The following is an 18,849-nucleotide window of genomic DNA, read 5'->3' on the forward strand; positions in this document are numbered from 1 at the left end:
GAAAACTGTAAAAAACAGGAAGAGCAACTTTTGTATCACGTGCTACAAAAGTTGCTCTTCCTCTTATTACAGTTTTGGTGGAAAAAAATGTTATGGAGAAAGAAATGGTATATAGATAGAGAGGATGTGGAACTACTGAACTGTTGTTGTAATGTCTCATTTGACAGAAATAAATGACAATAAAATACAGAAATTACTGGCTTACTATAGATTGACTGAGCAATTGTGAGGTCTGTTTTGAATGTACTTTCATATATGATAGTTATGCAGGTCTAAAATTACCCATTTTCTGTAACGACTTGTCCTCATCATACGGATGTTGGATATTTTTCACTATGACATTTAATAGACTAAACAATTGATAGATAAATCACCCACAAATATAGTTACTAGTCTCAAGCACATTGCCAAATGATGTTCTATCATTATATTATCAAAAATGGAAAGAAGGAAACATTTAAACCTGTAAACTATAATAATTGATTGATATAATTGATTTGTAAATAGATAGATAGTAAAATCCCAAGAAAAAAACGTACACTTATAAGATATCCATTTTAACATTATATACACAGGTATAAATAACAGTTAAATAAAATGCAGCACCAACACCTGCACAACCTGATCATGTTGTAGTCTCCTTCCTCATGTCCCATTGCAATTTTTTTTCTACTTTATTTCATTTATACCTTGCAGTTATTATTTATACAATGGTCACTTACTTTTGTAATATTATTTATATTATGGTCACTTTCCTTTGCAATATTTCATACAGTATGGTCACCTGATCATGTCGTAGTTTAAAATCTGTATTACATGTGCAATATTATTTATATCATTCCACTAGTTTGAAAATTTCTACCTTAGTACTGTTACACAATTGTTTTAAGAAGAACCCTTGAATGTGGAGGACTGGATTCAAAGTATCAAAGTTTAAGTTGAATTTATTATTCTTGTACAAGACGGAGCATTTAACAGTGCAACACACAAGAGGGTTACAGAGAAAAGGCTCCTTGAGGAGCTCTGTCAGGTGGTTCTTATACAATTATGTCTCGGACATCTTCCCACTAACAATTTCCTTTTTTTTTTGTTTTTCCTCTTAGTAATGAGCATTATGTTTCTTGTCCAAAATGACACTTCCCTTAACCTGTCTCTCTTGCCCTATTTTTAATTACTTTTCCCTGCCAGCTTCAGCAAACACGTGCTAGATATAATACATAATCATAATATATAATACACACACTCCCTAATAGAGTTAAAACATTTGCATCCCAGTGCAATCCTAATTTTTATAACAAGTACTTTTTTTTTGAAAATCTGTACACTTGTCTGTGGATTGCCTGTTATTGTTGTTGTTGTTGTTGTTGTTTTCTATTTTCACGGGCTGAGCTCTTTTTAAGAACGTTTAAAGAATTTTTAATCATAATCCAGTGATTCGTTTATTGTTTTAAATTGTTTTCAAATTTGCTATTTTAATGATTTTAAATGACATTCTGATGTTTTTAATTAAATTTACTTCTCTTTTTGATTTTTTATTTCTATTGCTATTGCTTGTCTTAAAGTCAAATGTTTTTCCTTGCCTCTGTAAAGCACTATGAATTGCCTTGTGTACGAACTGTGCTATACAAATAAACTTGCCTTGCCTTGCCTTACGTTGCCTTGTTGTTGTTGTTGTTGTTGTTGTTTGCCCCTTTATTTGACTCTACTTCTGCAGTGTATATTACACTTTCTGCTGCTGTAACAAGTGCATTTCCCCGTTGTGGGATAAATAATCTCTAAGTATAACAGATGGCACGGCATGCTGCACCGTGGCCTGCAGAGGTCTCTGTCACTTTTTAACTCTGCAGTAAATGCGGCAACAGACGCCATCTTTGTTAGGGGCAAACGACGTCAGGCGATGACGTAGGCGTCCTCTCCCCCCTGTGATTGGTGGAGCCCGCTCATGCCAAAGGTCACGTATATTTGGCGCTCTTCATTCCCGACGAGTCTGGCGCGTTTTTGAAAGCGCAACAAGACGTCAAGAAACATGTATTTTGAACCCCTGCTCGGGATAGTTTGGAAAATATCCGCGTAACTTTTACATGCGGGGAAAATGTTTGGACCGCTGTTGGGAGCTGTGAGGAGCCGGGAGGCATCGAGCGAGGTCTGCTAGCGTGTTTGTTTTACAGTGAAGTCTCGTATGTAAGGTGGAAACAAACACAAACACACACACAATGAACTTTACCTCTGCTGCTTATTCACACACACGGGGAAGACAAGAGTAAGAAAAGGCGAGAAGACTGCGAGGGTTTGAAGTTTGCAAGCAAGTTACTGAGGTGAGTGTTTGTCACCTTTTGTTTTTACTGTCACACAAAGCAGCCATGTCAGGAGTAACATATACCTGACCTCTGTGTAAACACTGTCTATGAATGTGTTGTAAACAAGCATTTTAATACTGACTCTGTCTTGGTGTGGTATCTTCTAGGCTGCTTGATTGTTTTGAGTGAAATAATAAGCATGCAACTGTGTTATTATGACTTATTCTTATAATTCAATTATTCTGCCATGGATGGTGATGAAGCGTAAGATGTGTTTACATTCAACCACCAGTTAATACCTCAGTGATTACTGCTCTTTCATGTGCGTAACCATTCGCTTCTTTCGCTTCAGGTCTATTCAAATTATGGCTGGTGTTGTGGCTATGGCGTCTGTCATTGAGGACTTTGACACCCAGGTATTTCTATGACTGATTTTGGATGTGGCAGGTCAGACGTAGCTGGTGTTTTTTCCTCTAATCATCATCTCCTTTTTTGTTTTTTTACAGCCTTGTAAGAAGTCTCGCAAAGATGGTGGCAGTCCCGTTGTTGTCAAGACAATCACAAACTATTTCTCTCCTGTGCCCAAGCCCGTGGAGAAACCATTTTCTCCTCCTCGCTCCAACAACATCATGCACTACTTTACCCGGAAGGTTTCACCAGAGCTGTCGAAGGAGAACTGTCAGACGTCTCCGCCTGCAGAAAAACACACCAGCTCAGAGGCGGCGGTTAAACAGCGACCTCAGAAACGGAGTAGAAAGGCCAGCAAAGCTGCAAGGAGACTCGTGGATGCTGACACTGTTATTAGCTCCACGCCGGACGACAGCTGCCTGATCGTAGAAGAATCACACGAGGACAGAGACTCGGCAGCAGAACCGATAAAAAGCTGTGGCGTTCTCGGCAGCGATACAGCAGCCCTGTTGCTCCAGCTTAGCGCTGAGGCTGGAAAATCAGAGGAGAATGCCACTGAGATTAGCAGTGAGAAAGATGAACGTCGGGAAGTTGGCTCCAAATGTGGGAACGATGTCAAACTTAAACCGGAACTGAACAGTATCGAATTATCTCCCATTGTACCTTCCAGCGATAAAGCAAAACAGGTCAAAACCGTTGCACGAAATTCAAGGAAGAAGCAGCAAGCGGAAACAAAACATCCAGAACCGCAGGAGAAAGAAATGGAGAGCTCCTTGTGTGACGTTAGTATGGAGGTCAATGTGGACGATAACTCCCAGTTAAACAGCAGCACGGTCACTATCTCCTTTGAGGAGTTTGTGCGTAGTCAGAGCCAGGACAGGGCTGAGGATGATGTAGAAGAGGATCAAAGTGAAATCGTACCAGAGGTAGAAGAAATGGACACCGATCAGTTGAACGTCGGTTCTGTGGAGGCACCTTTTCAAATCTCACCCAGAACTGTCACAGTCCAGGCTGAAGTGCATGTAGTCTCACCTAAACAGGAAGCCAAGGCTGTGGGAAGGTTAGCTTCTATCTTCAACAGAAGACGAGAGCTGACAAACCCTGTAGAGGTAGTATCATCTCCTCACACAGAGGCTGGAAACCAACTTCCTTCTATCTCTGTTACTGGAAAGAGAAAATCCAACGTGGTTCTTCAAGAGGAAGATCTGGAGCTGTATGTGCTTGAAAGTGAATCCACTCCTAAGTGTAGCGAGACGGAGAGGAAGCAGTTCATGGCTGCCTTCAAACAGCCCAGTCTGGATGGGTCCAGAACCAAGCCTGGAAAGAGTCAGGGCAAGCAGAAGCAACCTGAAGAGAAGGTTTCGGATGATGCAGACAAAGTTCAGGAAGAGGACACTGTAGTCACTCCCTCTGTTGAGCAAGCCCCTGCTGCTGCTGCTGCTACTGAGGAAAACAAAGTAGCTAAAAAGAAACCAGCAAGAAGAGGCAGAAAGAAAGCAAAAGAAGAAAAGGAGGTAGTCACTGACCCACCTGCAGCTGCTGCTCCTGTGGAAGAAACCGTGGCCACGATTGCTGAGGTTGATGATAAAACAGAGGAGCCTCCCATCACCTCAACTCCCTCCGTCCCAGTAAGGAGGTCCAGAAGAGAGGCTGTGATCAGGCAAGCATCTGAGGCCACCCCAACAAGTCCCATCAGAAAAACCAGGAAACACAACGAGTCAAAGGATCCTGCTGCTGCTGCTTCACCCACTGACAGCCCTGCAGAGATGTCCACACCAAAAACACGCAGGTCAAAACACGGAGTCTTTGTAGCAGAGATGGTGTGTCCACCTGACACAAATCAAAGTCCAATCAGGTAACGCATGCATGTAATTATAACTAATACACACTTTAGTGTATACTAGTTGTCAGAGGTTATAGAGGTGTAGATTCAAACGTGTGTTAATTGAGATGTTTTCTTTTTCATCAGGATTAAATTTAGAAGAGTCCATAAAAATGTTTCCGTGACCAAGGCTGACGTGGGAAATGGCAAGAACAATTCTTTAGCTGCCAAAGTGAGTATGATTTCATATTTTACAAGTTGGACTAAGCCTAAATGTAAACATCACCATAATTATGGGCTAATGACGATGAAATACTCTCTTTGTATTTCTCAGACATCAGAGGACTCTAAAAAGAGGAAACAGGCAAAGAAGTTGGTGGAGAAAGCCAAAGTGATTCAGCAGAGTAAAAAAGCTGCTGTTGAGGAGAAGGACACCTTAAGGCGTTCGTCACGAGCTGAAGCCTCCGCTAAGAAGAGCTACTGTGAAGATGAGGTACGGTTAAAGGCCAACAAAACAGATATTAATAGTGTTTTGTATGAATTGGTGGAGTTGTTTCAAATATTGATGGTGTAGCTCAGGTGGGAGTCCTATAGTCCATTTTCTTTTGACTTCTCATCCAGAAATAGACCCATAAAACATTTAAAGCAACAAAATAAAACAACATTATTCATAATAGAATAAATCCTCAGAAGAGAACTATTATTCTCTCCTGAGATCTTTTATTGCAACTGTTTTTGTTGTATGCAAATGCATAAATATGCACTGAATGTGCCACATTAAGGTTGAATCCTTGTTATAGAGAGACTCATCAAATTGTTTGACAATTATTCCTGCAGTGGTCTGTCTGTGTAACAAACTCTCAGAGAAACAAGTGTACTTCTATCCAGTCCAATCTAAGCTCCATGATATAGAATAAATGTTTCACTCTTATTTGGGATGCCTAGCAGATTTAAGGTGAAACCATTTGTACATCAGTATTTATGCTATGATTTTTGCTGTAAAGTCCTACAGAAGTAAAATGTTCAGCACATGAGCCAGTTCATGCCCTTTTTAGCCATGTGGCTCTTGTTTGAGTGTTGATAAATCACCCCTAATGAGCTGGACGTGAACACTGAGGACTTTTGGGGACTTTGAAAATGGGTCCACACAAAAAATGAAGGTCTGATTAAAACCTAATTTGTGTATTCACTCACTTTTTCTCTCACTGTGTGGTTTGTTTTGTCAGGACTCTATCATCTGCCTCGAGGACGACAAGATTTCCACTCCTCAAACGGCACCAGAAAAAAGTAAAACCCAGAAGTCTTTACGGAGTTTAAATGATGTTCTGGGAAAAGCCAAGGAGACCAAGGCTGTCCCAGGTAGTCTTTCTCTCTTTAAATCACCATTTACTGTCCAGCCTTTTTCTTTTTGAAGTCCCACTAATGATGCTGTATTTTCGTCCTCACAGGCTCTAAAGTGGCCTCGCAGGGCCAAGAGAAAACTGCTCGGAAGGTCTCTGCAGTGATTTCCATCTTTGACGAGAGCAGCCACGAGGGCTCTGAAAACTCCCAGGACGATGAGCAGTTCAGGGCACGCAGAGAGTTCTTGAAAAGCGGTCTGCCCGAGTCCTTCAGGAAACAGATAGCCAAGACCGCTGCCACCAAGGAGGCGTATTCCCTCTCCTGTTCCTCCTTTCAAGCAGTTACACACACGAAGCAGCCACCAAACGGTAATAATATAAATCACAAGCTACCCATAAAATCGTTACAATAGTTAAAATTAGCCCACCATTAGGTACAGATACATCAAAGCCTTGTAAAACTTGTTTTTGTATTGACAGATTGCCCTCTTTGGAGTCTGCTGTGGCCTGAGTCTGCATTACTGTGTCACCTGAAAGACCTTTGGTGCCAAACATCCAGCCCACCTCCGTCTGTTAGTGGCTCCCTTTGCGTGAAGACAGAACCAGCCCGTAGAGCCGTTTGTGAACGGGTATGTTGAAACGACTGTAATGACCTGCTGTCTTCAGATGTTCAGGATCAACTCCAGCCTGAAGCACATCGACTTATTTACATGTTAAGCAAAATCAACTACTATGTAAGTTTCCCAGTGAGCTACAACATCAGAATGAATATGTAATTGTAGCATTTTTTTCCTTCTGAAGGGTTCGAGCTGGAGGCCTGAGATCTCTGAAAGTTTTCGTCAGCTTCTAATGGAGGAGGTTGGTGCCTCCAACCCTCCGTTCCCTGTTCAGACATTCATCACTCGCTTCCTTAAGAGACGCACCGATCACCAGCAGCAGTGCACGGCCTCAGGTCAGTCTGACAGTCTTATGTATGTATTGCAAAGAAGGTTGATATAGAGACAGAATTAGAGTATGAAATCAAAATTATTTCTCAACATTCATTGCGTGTTACTTACTAGAACCAGAGGCTGTAACCAGAGTAACAAGCGTCCCACTGTCGGCTGGACCAGTTGGAGGGAAGAGGAAGAGAACGGACGACGAAGGGGAAATGACGGTGAAGGTGGCTAAGAAGCAAAGAGCCAACTCCTCGGAAGAGAAAACTTCCACAGCTGAACCTGAGTCGACAAGAAGAGGAGGCCGGACAAGACGATCTCAGAGATCCAGGCAGGAGGAGGAAGCGAACGAGAAGACCAAGCCTTCAGTGAAAGCTGCTCCCATCCCGCCTGAGGATGACTCTGTGGTTGTGATTGATGACTTGCTCTTGGGAGATGACACTGAAAAAAAAGGTAACAAACTGTGTGATCTAAATAACCTGATTTATTTTGTGACTATCCCTATGAACTTTGGCATCAACAAGCAATACTTCATCCAATTGGGACATAATAATGACATCAGGTGATTTCCAAACTTGTCCTCGATAATTTTGTTGCAAACATGTTATTATCAAATGCCTCAGCTGATAGGCGTAGTGCTTGGAGTAAAGTACTAAAAATAGAATTACTGTGATTGCCTGCGACACAGTACTGTCTAATTATCTGTAATCATCTTAAAAACACTCCTAACAAACCGGCACGACAACTAACCAGAAGAACAATCACTATTATTAGCATACAATACCCATTGGTATGCGAGCATGAGTCATTCGTGTCCTTATTGTCTGTAAACTTCATTGACTCCCACACATTTTGTCCAAATATTTAAAGTCTTTGTTTTGTTCTACAGATGTGGTGAAGGAGGACGTGTTATGGACAGACAAATATCAACCCCAGCACACCAGTGACATCATAGGCAACACTTCGGCCGTGAGGAGGCTGCACAGGTGAGGAGCTAACACCGCACCTTCATAACAACAGCACAAACTCTCTTAAATGGTAACAACCCCATTATAACTAATTTGCACATTTTTCGTACAGCTGGCTGAAGGAATGGAAACTCCGTGCAGATCGAGAAGAGAGAAAAAAGCAGAAAGACAAGAAACAAGAAGAATCCAGCAACGGTGAGAGATTAGAAAAAAACTCCTGAAGTCTGCCACTGTTGGCTCGGTGTGTGTTTGTACTGAACCACTTTCTTTGTGTCCAGACTCAGACTGGGACTGTGGAGAAGAGGAGTCCCATGACGGAGAGGACATGCTGTGTAATACAGTGCTCATCACAGGACCCACCGGCGTTGGAAAGACCGCTGCAGTCTATGCATGTGCTCAGGAGCTCGGCTTCAAGGTACAAACACTTCAAGGTATATAAACGGTGACACCTGATTTAGTGTCTTCACTTCCTGACGTCGTCCTGTGCCTCTTCTAAGGTGTTTGAGGTGAATGCTTCGTCTCAGCGGAGTGGTCGTCTGATTCTGTCCCAGCTGAAGGAAGCCACTCAGTCACACCAGGTGGACAGTCAGGGGGTCAATGCTCACAAACCCACCTACTTCAACAGTTACGGCACAAGCAGCAGCGCTGGCACTCTCAGGCCTGGATCCTCTCCCAGTATGTACATTATCGCACAGATTTGATTTCTGCATAGTAAATATTATAAGTTGAGCACAAACAGATGTAAATTTATTGTTTTCTTCGTCTTCCAGGAAAGGTCAACTCTCCTCGTAGGGTGGTTTCCTCTCCCAGGAAACCTCCCCAGTCCCCAAGAGGTGCTAAAAGAGGAGGCCTGGCTCCCACATCGTTGGCCAACTTCTTCAAAATGGGTCGACCCACCAGCAAGGAGGCACCTAACATCATGAAGAATGAACAAACAGGTAAATCCACATTTCATGTGATAGCTGTTTACCAATATGATGGTGCAACTCTCATTAAAAGTTGTTTTTATCAGGGTGTTAATAGTGTTTTTTTGTTTTTGTCTTTCTCCCTCTTCATACAGCAGCTTCCAAGAAAGTTGTAAAAGCAAAGGAGTGTACCGTTAAGCAGAAAGATCGTGTCATCAAATCACCAACCGCTACCACCCCTAAAGAGAAAAACAACGAAGAGCAGAGCAAGAAGACGGCCACCTCGCTTATCCTGTTTGAAGAAGTGGATGTTATCTTTGACGACGACTCTGGGTTTCTTTCTGCCATCAAGACATTTATGACCACTACCAAGAGACCCGTCATTCTCACAACCAGCGGTGAGCAGGAGAAAGATTAAAGGCGATGAACGTCTCACAGTTTGACTTGTCTTTTGAGTTTAAATGGATTCTTCTCCGTTTTGTAGATCCTGCGTTCAGCAACATGTTTGATGGCAACTTTGAAGAGATCCATTTCACGAGGCCCTCAGTGGTGAGTGGACGCTTTCTGAACAGTGTTTCACCGTTAGATCTGATTGACTGAATGGGATGTGGTTTGATCTTGTGTCAGAGTTCACTTATCAGACGTTGTCCTTCTCTCCTTGCTACAGTTGAATGTGGGCAGCTTCCTGCGGCTGTTATGTCTGGCAGAGGACATGAGGACCGACCTAGGCGACGTCCGCTCTCTGCTCAGACTCAACGGCTGTGACATCAGGCAGAGTTTACTGCAGCTGCAGTTCTGGACTCGGAGCGGAGGAGGCCGCAATATAAGCAGGCCATTGACACATACTGGCAGCAACGGTAGGGAGCTGAGTTGAAGGAAAAGTTGGAATAGTAATGTTGTTGTTTTTCTTTTAATCAGTTAAGAAACATTTTTAAACTCAAACAGTTGTTCAGTCTGCTGTTGACCTTGACAAAGTTATTTTGTCTGGAATACTACTGTGATATTCTGCATATAATAATAATGATAATCCTAAAAACAGATTTAGTCCAAATTGAAACTCTATTTTTAGCTGAAACCACAAGAAGAGAACACAACACCCCAATTTTAGTGTCCTTTCATTGTCTGTCGCTTCCACAATATAGTTTAAAAAAAAAAAAGAAGCTTTAAATGGTTTATATCTCTGAGCTGCTAGGTCTGTACACACACACGCCCTTAGATCAGTCTAGATTTGCAAACCTTGGGTGACCTTGCATCTTTTCAAACTGGATTTAAACCAACTTGCATGATTTATATCTGTAATTTTACACCCTTTGTAACTGTCCTCTTATCTTGTAACTTTAATCCTGAAGTATTTCCCCTCCTCTTTCTTGGAAAAAGTTGAACTAAAGCCAGAAGCTGAGGAGGTAGCTGTGTGTCTCCCTCCCTGTCACACCGGCTGCACTGAGACGACACTGGGCCTGCTCAATATTGAACCTGAGAGAGACATCTGGGAGCTGCTCAGGGTAAACCTTTCATTCATTTACAACATACACTCACTGTGTGTGTGTGTGGTGTTGTTGTTTTCTTCTTGGTTCTTATTGTATTTAAGAGATTCACTTGGATATGTGTTGTCAACAGGGCTGGAGTCCAGCGGAGGAGGCGTCATGCTGGGAGCTGCTGACAGACAGTAAACGACGAGGAGTGGACCTGCTTTACTCCAACATGGAGACACTGTTGCCACTGCCACTCACACAGCTAACTACCTCCACCTACAAACCCAAGGAATCTGTTTCCATATCCCAAGACCGTCCTTCTGTTAATCTGCCGTCCACTCGCCTGCCTGACTCGCTGCCAGCCCATGCCAGGTTGTTAGACACAGCAGAGTCAGCAGACTGCTCAGACGATGGCAGTCCAATTAAAATGTCTAACAGAATGAGGAACACCAAGAGGCAACACCGTTTACCTGATCGGGGTGGACTGGACTCAGACTCTGATTCAGAGGAAAGTTTTCTGTCTCTCTGCAAGCCGCAAAGCGCTCTTCACGTGAAGGAGGATGTCAAAGAGAACGTAGTTTTAGAGACCGCGAAGAGGAAACCGCTGACTCCTGAGGAGCGGCTTAAAAGTGTCCCGGTCTCCCAGTGTCTAGAATCAATAGCTGACTTTTTAGACAACATGTCCTACATGGACTCTTCCTTGCTGGATGGAGATGACAATCACAGAAAAACGTCACCAGTCAGCGCTGTAGTGAAAGATGGGATGACCGATGAGTCAAGAGTTGAGACTGACACGGGGAGCTGGGCGAGAAAAGAGCATTTCTTGGAGATCCCAGCTGCCGTGGAGGCTCTGAGCTTCCATAAGTGTCGGCTTTCAGTAACAGATGCCTGGGAGAAAGCCCGACAACTAGAAGGGGAGCTGGGAAAGGAGGCTGCAGGAGAACTCAGCCTGCCTGTGGCTGCTCATCACGAAGGCTACAGCTTCACACAGGATGGCCCCTGCCAACCACAGTGAGTCTTTTAAACGTCCTGCACCATGACCAAGTTAGCATGTTGGTCACAGAATTAAGTGTTATCATGAATTATAAGTGAGTTAAACCGCATCAGAGAAAGCTCACATGTCTTGATATATTCCAGGCTGGTCCAGCGGAGAAGAGAAGTGATGGAGAATCTGACGTTCAGAGGAGTGTTTGGCAGCGTGAGCAACCGGCCAGCAGCTGCTCTGGACTACTTGCCAGCCCTGCGCACCATCTGCAGATCGGAGCAGCTGAAGGAGCAGGGCAAAGTAAAACGACGGTGAGAGGCGCAGGAAACGATAGTTAGTTTGCCATTACTTTTGCCGGGTTATGGTCGAAAGACGTGGGCAGGATGTGGTTAAAGTGTCTCTCAACAGAAGGCCCGAATGTGTTGTTGTTTTTTTTTGACAAAGCGTGTGAGGCTATAAATAAATGTGACACTTTGCATGCATGCGTGCATGCAGCCTGTATAACCTGCTGAAATGTGTCCACAGAAAACTGTCTGAGCTGTTTTCTTTCTCTCTCCTGCAGGTTCCTACACTATCTAGACGCGATCCATCTGGGTCTTCAGAAGAGCACGCTACAGCACCTCGCCGAAGACTTCCCCTAAACGTGTCCACATCATCACACAGAGGCCTTAAACAAAAACTAGTTTTAGCAGAAGGAACATATTCACAGGTTGTGTTGTGGCATGCGACAACATAAACCAGTGTTCCCTTTTTTTTTGTTTCTTTATGGTCCTAACCTCTGAATGATAGAGGTAGTGTGGTTGGGTGTGTGTATGTGAGCACAAAAAGGACTTTCTGGTGAAGATAGAAATGACTGAATACAGACAAAGGTATTCTCACCTGAAGGACGCACTGCTAAATAACCTCAGACGTGCTCTGATTCAGCACATCTTCCGGTGCTCTCAAAGACTGCACTAAAGATCACTACTTTATATGATTTTTAATTTTTTTTTCTTGTAATAAGAACTGTGTGTTTTTTGTACAGTAGTGTTTTATACTTGGAAGCCTCATTTATCGATTTTGCTTTGCATCTTGCAAAGTGTTTTTTTATCAAGTAGGAATTGCTTTTGAGGAGCAAGCGTGTGTCATTAATGATTTGTGAGAGATTAACGTGTAAAATAGAATTTTCTTTATTTGTAAATTGTCATTATCCACTCGAAGTACTGTTGATGCACACATCTGGATTGTGTTTCTGTTGAGTGTCATAAAAGTCAGCTTCACAATCACTTTTTTTATTTGATTTGTTTGGTGTTTTTTCTTTTTTTTTTTGCCTTTAAATATGTACACATTATTCACAGTGGGTTTTGTTGTGACCAAATAAAGGTTTATCACAACCAAATAAATAAATAGTCTCACAATTTTTATATATATATGCAAAGCCAGTCTCCATCCTGGTGTGACCTGATGTTCAGTTGCGCGCAGGGATGAATGGTAAGTTTGTCATCAAAGGCGTGAATAGTGTGAATAAATGAATGCCATGTCAGCGTTTATACTCGGAAGAAGAGCAGAGGGTGTTAAAAAAGGAAACAACACCCAGCACAGTGAAAAGCACCGCTCATTGTTTCCTACAGTAGAGTTGGACGCGCTCCAGAGGAGGGAGGGAGGTCCCCGCCTGCCTGTGTGTGTTTTTTTTGGGTGTGTGGTGTCTGTTGTGACATCCAAAACTGTCGCAAGTTCCAGTTTTCATTATGGACACTTTGTCAGCTACATTTCGCCACGTGTGAAACTATGTTCCCACCATGTTTAGTTTCTACCGCGGGATTCATCATCGTGTGAGAAGAGACTTCAACTTTGGACCGAAATGGCAAACCATGAGCGAAACAAGAAGATCTTACTGGAGCTGGTGAAGCAGGAGGCGAACAGCCGGTGCGCGGACTGCGGCGCGCCCGGTAAGACGCAGTCACACACTGATACACTCACATGTGTCACATTTAGGAATTTTTATTTAAAATGTATTTTTTAACAGAAACTCTCATCATCATTATAAATGGATAAAATCACATTTACATCCTAGACTTACACCTAGATTTTTTGTAGTAATAGATTACAGTAATCCATCTCAGATTGTTATGTAATCATCACCCTTAAGTATTATTAGCAACTAGTTAAATAGAGCAACAGGGGCCCACAACACCTCCATGTTCACTGTTTGATTAACTAGTTACCTAGTAACAAGATTAAAGCCTAAAAGTTTGTTTTGTTGCCTCACTTGGGAGGTGTCAAAGAAGATCCCTGTGTCAAAATGCAGTTTAATGTGATACTTGTATTACTTACTATGTATATTCATATACACACAAAACCTGGGGCATTGTAATATTCCAGCATGTGTACACATAGATTTATCCCTTTCAATCCCACCTCAGATCCAGACTGGGCATCCTACAAGCTGGGTGTGTTTGTGTGTCTGAACTGCTCCGGCATCCACCGCAGCCTGTCCAGTCGAGTCAAATCCATACAGCTGGACTTCTGGGAGGATGAGCTGGTGGAGGTATAGACTGCTTTATCGTGTTATTATTACTGTGATGGCATATTAGTTCTTCAGGTGAGAGGATAAATTGTCCATATTTCATCTTTATTTGTCTCTTTTTGGGACCTGGGTAGTTCATGAAATCCAATGGCAACGCCAGCGCCAAAGCTTTGTACGAGAAAGCCGTTCCACCATACTACTATCGACCCCAGGAAAATGACTGTGGGTAAGTATTTTTTCAGGACATTCTTGAGAAAACTTAAATTTAACTCTGTGACAGGGTTATGTCTTCATTGTGGAATATTGGTACTGCTGTCAGTGCTCCAAGGGAGAGAGAAGTGCAACTACTGACTGTAGAAGTGAAATATTATTTAATTTCTGCTGTTAGATAAATGTTTAATGAATCATATTCATGTTGTGATATGGCAGCTTATGATGACTAGTTGTTGTCCAACTGTGTTTTGCCTGTCTAAGAATATTTTTACGTTTGTCCTTGACCTGCAGCGTCTTAAGAGAGCAGTGGATTCGGGCTAAATATGAAAGGATGGAATTTATAGGAGAAACCAAGTATCCACCTATCTCTTACACCACAGGTATTGTACTCCTAACCAATCTTTTTGTCAGTCTGCGGCTGGAAACTAATATGAACTATGTGTTTCCTCATTCACATGCAGAACTGTGCAAGAATAACCTGTTATTTTTCTTACTAAAAGCACCAGGAAGTGAAAACTGGCCAGTTTTGCCATGTAACAACAACATATTTGTTTTAAGTGAAATATGTGTATTTTGAAAGACCTGTGACTCAGATTTTTCAAATTGAATGCAGGTTTCTATGAAGGGATGCTGTGGAAGAAAGGGAAAGAGAACACGCATTTTCTGAAGAGGAAGTTTGTACTTTCAGAGAGAGAATTCACCATGACTTATTACAACAAGGAAAATGTGAGTTCCCCTTCAACATAAAAGAACAACGATTTCTTGAGCTCATATTAATATATATATGTTTTTATGTGTTTGAGATACAAATGCATGTGTATTGATTTGATTTTATTTGATTTGTGGGTTAATCACTGCTCTACAGTACAGGTACAGTAGTTTTGGTACGCTGAGCAGGTAGCAGGTAAAATGTTTACCATGTTCACCATGTAACATTCTAATATTTGCTAATCAAGCACCAAACACAAAGTACAGTTGAGGCTAATGGGAATAACAACAGCAGTTCAGCGAGTATTTGGTCATACACCAAAGTATTGGACCAGTTTAAATGTCAGCCTGCTGCTGGCGCTAGATAAAGTCACAGGGTCACCAAAGTAATCGGGGTTCATCTTCTGGGGGACCGTTGATGTTTGTACCAAATTTTGTGGCAATCCATCCAATAGTTTTTTAGTTATTTCAGCTGCTGGCTAAAAATGATTGCATAAACAGCAGCATGTTAATTAAATCCAGTTGTTTTATCTGTTGTACCAATTCTGAAATGCACATCTATGTATTTGTGGTCTAGGAATCCAAAGGTCCTAAAGCTGTAATCTCCATCAAGGACTTAAACGTCACCTTTCAACCAGAAAAGATTGGTCATCCTCACGGGCTGCAGATCACCTACCAAGATGACGATCACACCAGAAACCTCTATGTTTACCATGAGAGTCCTGAGGTGGGGCAGCTTGATTAACTGAAGTATAAATAACATTAGGCTGACCAACAAGCATCACACTGACTGTCATACATTAGCTTAGGGCTGTGGAGATGCTCAGGGTCTTTTTCTTCTTCTCTAGGAAATAGTCACGTGGTACAACGCCATTCGTGCTGCTCGCTATGCATACCTGAGGACTGCGTACCCAACTGGAACCGATGAGGAAGTATGTATCAAACCTTATCCGAACCAAAAACTGACAGAAGGCTTCAACACAGAGAGAATTTAGTTAACTTTCACTTTCAGCAGAGTCAACAGCAATGAGAAGAAAAGCTTGTTTGATTTCATTTTCCACTCGTACCTTTGTTTCTTTGTCAGCTGACACCATTGATAACAAGAAACTACCTCAAAGAGGGTTACATGGAAAAGACGGGCCCGTTGGTAAGTTGTTAGACATGACAACAGATACATGATCTTCAATCAGATTCATTTGTCCATTTATTTATTTAGTTGTTCTGTCAGCACTTCTGCTACTTTGACTTCCACATGCATCGAGACTCCGTACTCATCAGTACGGTTTTAGTTTGTACAGTTGATAATTTGTTTCTGTTCCTCTTACAGACGCACACATGCAAATTCACAACACTTGAATGAGATTTCTTGTAAGAATAGATTAGTATGATAGAGGGATTTGGGGAAATGCATATTCAAATGTATACTGCATATTTTTGTTGTGTTTTTTGACAGCAAAAGGAGTCATTCAAAAAGAGGTGGTTTATTTTGGACTCACAAAACAGGAAGTTGCTCTACTTCAAAGGCCAGTTGGTGAGGATAAAAACCTCTTCTCATTTCAACTCACTGCAGTAGTTTACTGCTGATATGTCAAGTGCTTTAACCACCATTGTGTTCTCATTATTGCAAATGTAGGATGCAGAGGAGTTAGGGGTCATTTTCATCGGAACGGAGAACAAAGGTTACTCTGTGAAGGAGTGCGTCCCAAAGCATGCTCGGGGAAACAAATGGAAGTGCGGCGTTATGGTAGAGACCCCCGAGCGACAGTTTGTCTTCATGTGTGAGCAGGAGAGGGAGCAGAAAGAGTGGCTCAACGCCCTCAGACAAGTCATGCACAGGCCCATGTCACCACAGGATTATACTGGTAAGCAAGGCTAGGAAATACTGCAAACATACCAATGTACAGTGTAAATATGTAAGTGCATATCCTACTCAAACATTCTTTAAGAAAACCTTACACATCACTCTGAGGAGAAAGAAACTACACCCTCAAGGATCAAAGAATCTCATGTTAGGTTTCATTTTATAATAGTTACATCTTTCTGGAGATTGCTTTAACACAATAAGAGTCTGCAGTCTTGCAGTCTATAAGCTAAAATATTGGACAAATTCAAATTATAACACTAAAGTCTGCAGAATTAATTCTTTTTGGACCATGTGTGTCTGTACAAGACTTATAGCAATCTATCCCATAACTGTTGAGGTATTTCTGGACTAAAGTAATAGACTGACCAGCTGACAGATGCGACTAGCACACCTATTAAAAAAAAGCAATGTTACTGAGTAAGCCAGGATCCAGGTTTTAGTTAGTTAGTATTGAACCTGCACCCATGTACGACTTTATGCTTGTATAAACCTACACACAGCACCACAGGAAGTCGCCATACTTTGCATATTGTATCTGTATGACCCCACTCTAACACTCTCGTTTCTCATTCTAGTTGAAGCCAAGATCAAGTTTAAAAGATGAACTACAGAGAGGTGTGTCAACGGGATGATGGGCAGGAGACTGCAGCTTTTGAAAACACAAGTGATGCAACTACAGCAGCACAACAGATGAACAGTGACTGGTGTGGTTAAGCATCTTGAACCATGACTCTGACTATGCTCTCTGACACAGTGTGGATTAAAAACGTCCATCTACTCCTTTTAACTGACACTGTGTCTGATGCTCAGTCTCAGACTTCAGAAAGCATTGTACCATTATATAAAATCACTCTTAAGAACGGACATCCCTGTCACTATCAGCACTGTTACATTGTCATTTTTGTAATATTTAAAAATTACTATCAAATTATATCATTTTACATTTGGTAGTGAGCAGATAAAAGACATGTAGAAAAGTGTAATTTATTCCAGCTTTTTACAGTTGTGCATGCATTTGTATCTGTCATTTTAAGATGAAGAACACTGAACTTCTACTGCAAATACAACCTGATAAATCAAGATGACTGTAATATTACCTTTAACTTTGGTGCAAACACGATGGATATATGTTTATTATTATTATTAAGATACATTCTAGCAGCACAGTGACTTTGGGGGATATATTTTAACTTCTCAATACCAGTATTTTGTTTTCAATTTTTGATCAATAAATGAATGTTTGTATGTAGTAAATCAGCTCTGTCAAGGACATGTTAATGTTAATGTTTTCTTTGATATATTTATCTTTTTTTCCATTTGAATGAAAAAAATATATATCTGAAACATGATTAATTAGATTAGATTAGATTATGTCATAAGCAACTAATGTGTCAAAATGTTGAGAAAAAGAACAAAACAAACAAACACATTTATATATAAAAAAAAGAAAAACAAAAAAAAGTCAGATTCAGTTTAATATGTGACCAGAAAAGCAGAAAGACAGAGTTTATCAAATTGAAATAAATCAAACTATAAACATGGAACACAAAACAAACAATGTGTTATCCATAAAATTAAATCAGAACACATAAGAACGTGAAAAGTTAAAGGTCCAGTGTGTAGGGCTTAGTGGCACTTAGCAGTGAAGTTGCAGATGACTAACCAGATGAAGACTCTTCCACGTTTCACCCTCTGCTTCGGATGTAAGGAAAAACTCATGCTGCCAAATTCACATTAAAAGCAAAAGGCTCTCGATCAGGGTTTGGTTTGTCTGCTCTGGGCTTGTCATGTGATTTTTATTGTGTTGCTGCTGTCTGAGTTGCATGGGTCCTTGGGTAGCTTCAGACTGCTCACTGGTGTCATTAATAGTATGTTTGTTTCCCTCCTCCCATCTATGTTTTTTTCAAGAGACATGATTTTCACCCGACGTTAGTGATAGAGAGTGCCATTTTGTGTCTATCTCTCCCACAGTTGTCAGTGATGCAGAAAGACTGTGCCTTCATCCCACATTCATCCCAGCTCCATTTTTTTTTTGTTAGGAAATTTCTCGTTAAGGATTACCTGATTTTTCAATCAATTTTGCTGCCTTTTTAAAGGGTCCCCCATGGTATCTTTTTATTTTATTTTATGTGATTTAGTATATTGGGAAATTAAAGAAGAGTACTACAATTTGGCATACAGTGTTGTACTTTTACATAAATTGATGAAAACTGTATTTTATCTGGGATATTATATCGGGTAAAATATACCCAACGTTAGTGATGGTGTTACTAATTTTAACGTTAGTGTTCTAGGGATAATAAAAAATCAAGTCAACTTTATTATCAATACTGCTATATGTACAGGACATGAAATATAAAATACAAAATATAAGTGAAGATGTAAAAATATAAAATAAAAATATAGATATAAAAATATATACAAGC

The 18,849-nt window shown here is 41.2% G+C and overlaps 2 protein-coding genes across 3 annotated transcripts; both read left to right on the top strand.

The window, feature by feature from the left end:
* Nucleotides 1-1,940: 1,940 nt before the first annotated feature.
* On the top strand, nt 1,941-12,514 carry atad5a (ATPase family AAA domain containing 5a). 2 transcript variants are annotated; one of them, XM_019265033.2, is made up of 22 exons: nt 1,941-2,315; nt 2,650-2,713; nt 2,804-4,560; nt 4,675-4,759; nt 4,862-5,020; nt 5,754-5,886; nt 5,976-6,236; nt 6,348-6,496; nt 6,669-6,819; nt 6,929-7,255; nt 7,692-7,788; nt 7,883-7,965; nt 8,049-8,185; nt 8,268-8,445; nt 8,541-8,708; nt 8,831-9,073; nt 9,160-9,224; nt 9,343-9,532; nt 10,053-10,177; nt 10,293-11,158; nt 11,285-11,443; nt 11,695-12,514. In XM_019265033.2, the coding sequence occupies exons 2-22, from the start codon at nt 2,663-2,665 to the stop codon at nt 11,771-11,773; spliced, it is 5,463 nt and encodes a 1,820-aa protein (XP_019120578.2). In that variant the 5' UTR covers nt 1,941-2,315; nt 2,650-2,662; the 3' UTR covers nt 11,774-12,514. The 2 variants fall into 2 exon arrangements, with proteins under 2 accessions (XP_019120578.2, XP_027141203.1); XM_027285402.1 differs by having other exon boundaries at nt 8,834-9,073.
* A 226-nt stretch (nt 12,515-12,740) lies between these two features.
* Nucleotides 12,741-18,122, top strand: adap2 (ArfGAP with dual PH domains 2). The gene is made up of 11 exons (XM_010750282.3): nt 12,741-13,060; nt 13,535-13,659; nt 13,773-13,864; nt 14,143-14,231; nt 14,465-14,577; nt 15,137-15,286; nt 15,408-15,491; nt 15,644-15,706; nt 16,013-16,090; nt 16,193-16,421; nt 16,999-18,122. The coding sequence occupies exons 1-11, from the start codon at nt 12,973-12,975 to the stop codon at nt 17,025-17,027; spliced, it is 1,140 nt and encodes a 379-aa protein (XP_010748584.1). The 5' UTR covers nt 12,741-12,972; the 3' UTR covers nt 17,028-18,122.
* Nucleotides 18,123-18,849: the final 727 nt, after the last annotated feature.

The sequence above is a fragment of the Larimichthys crocea genome, chromosome XII (assembly GCF_000972845.2).
Source record: "Larimichthys crocea isolate SSNF chromosome XII, L_crocea_2.0, whole genome shotgun sequence".
Lineage (NCBI taxonomy): Eukaryota > Metazoa > Chordata > Actinopteri > Sciaenidae > Larimichthys > Larimichthys crocea.

What these genes read in the sequence shown, in the direction of transcription:
- adap2 (XM_010750282.3), top strand. Translation starts at nt 12,973, where the DNA reads ATGGCAAACCATGAGCGAAACAAGAAGATCTTACTGGAGCTGGTGAAG. An exon ending in CAACTGGAACCGATGAGGAA is followed by an intron (nt 15,492 to 15,643) that starts GTATGTATCAAA and finishes TTTCTTTGTCAG; the next exon opens with CTGACACCATTGATAACAAG. An exon ending in TGGAAAAGACGGGCCCGTTG is followed by an intron (nt 15,707 to 16,012) that starts GTAAGTTGTTAG and finishes GTTTTTTGACAG; the next exon opens with CAAAAGGAGTCATTCAAAAA.
- atad5a (XM_019265033.2), top strand. Translation starts at nt 2,663, where the DNA reads ATGGCTGGTGTTGTGGCTATGGCGTCTGTCATTGAGGACTTTGACACC. An exon ending in ACAAATCAAAGTCCAATCAG is followed by an intron (nt 4,561 to 4,674) that starts GTAACGCATGCA and finishes CTTTTTCATCAG; the next exon opens with GATTAAATTTAGAAGAGTCC. An exon ending in CGTCATTCTCACAACCAGCG is followed by an intron (nt 9,074 to 9,159) that starts GTGAGCAGGAGA and finishes TCCGTTTTGTAG; the next exon opens with ATCCTGCGTTCAGCAACATG.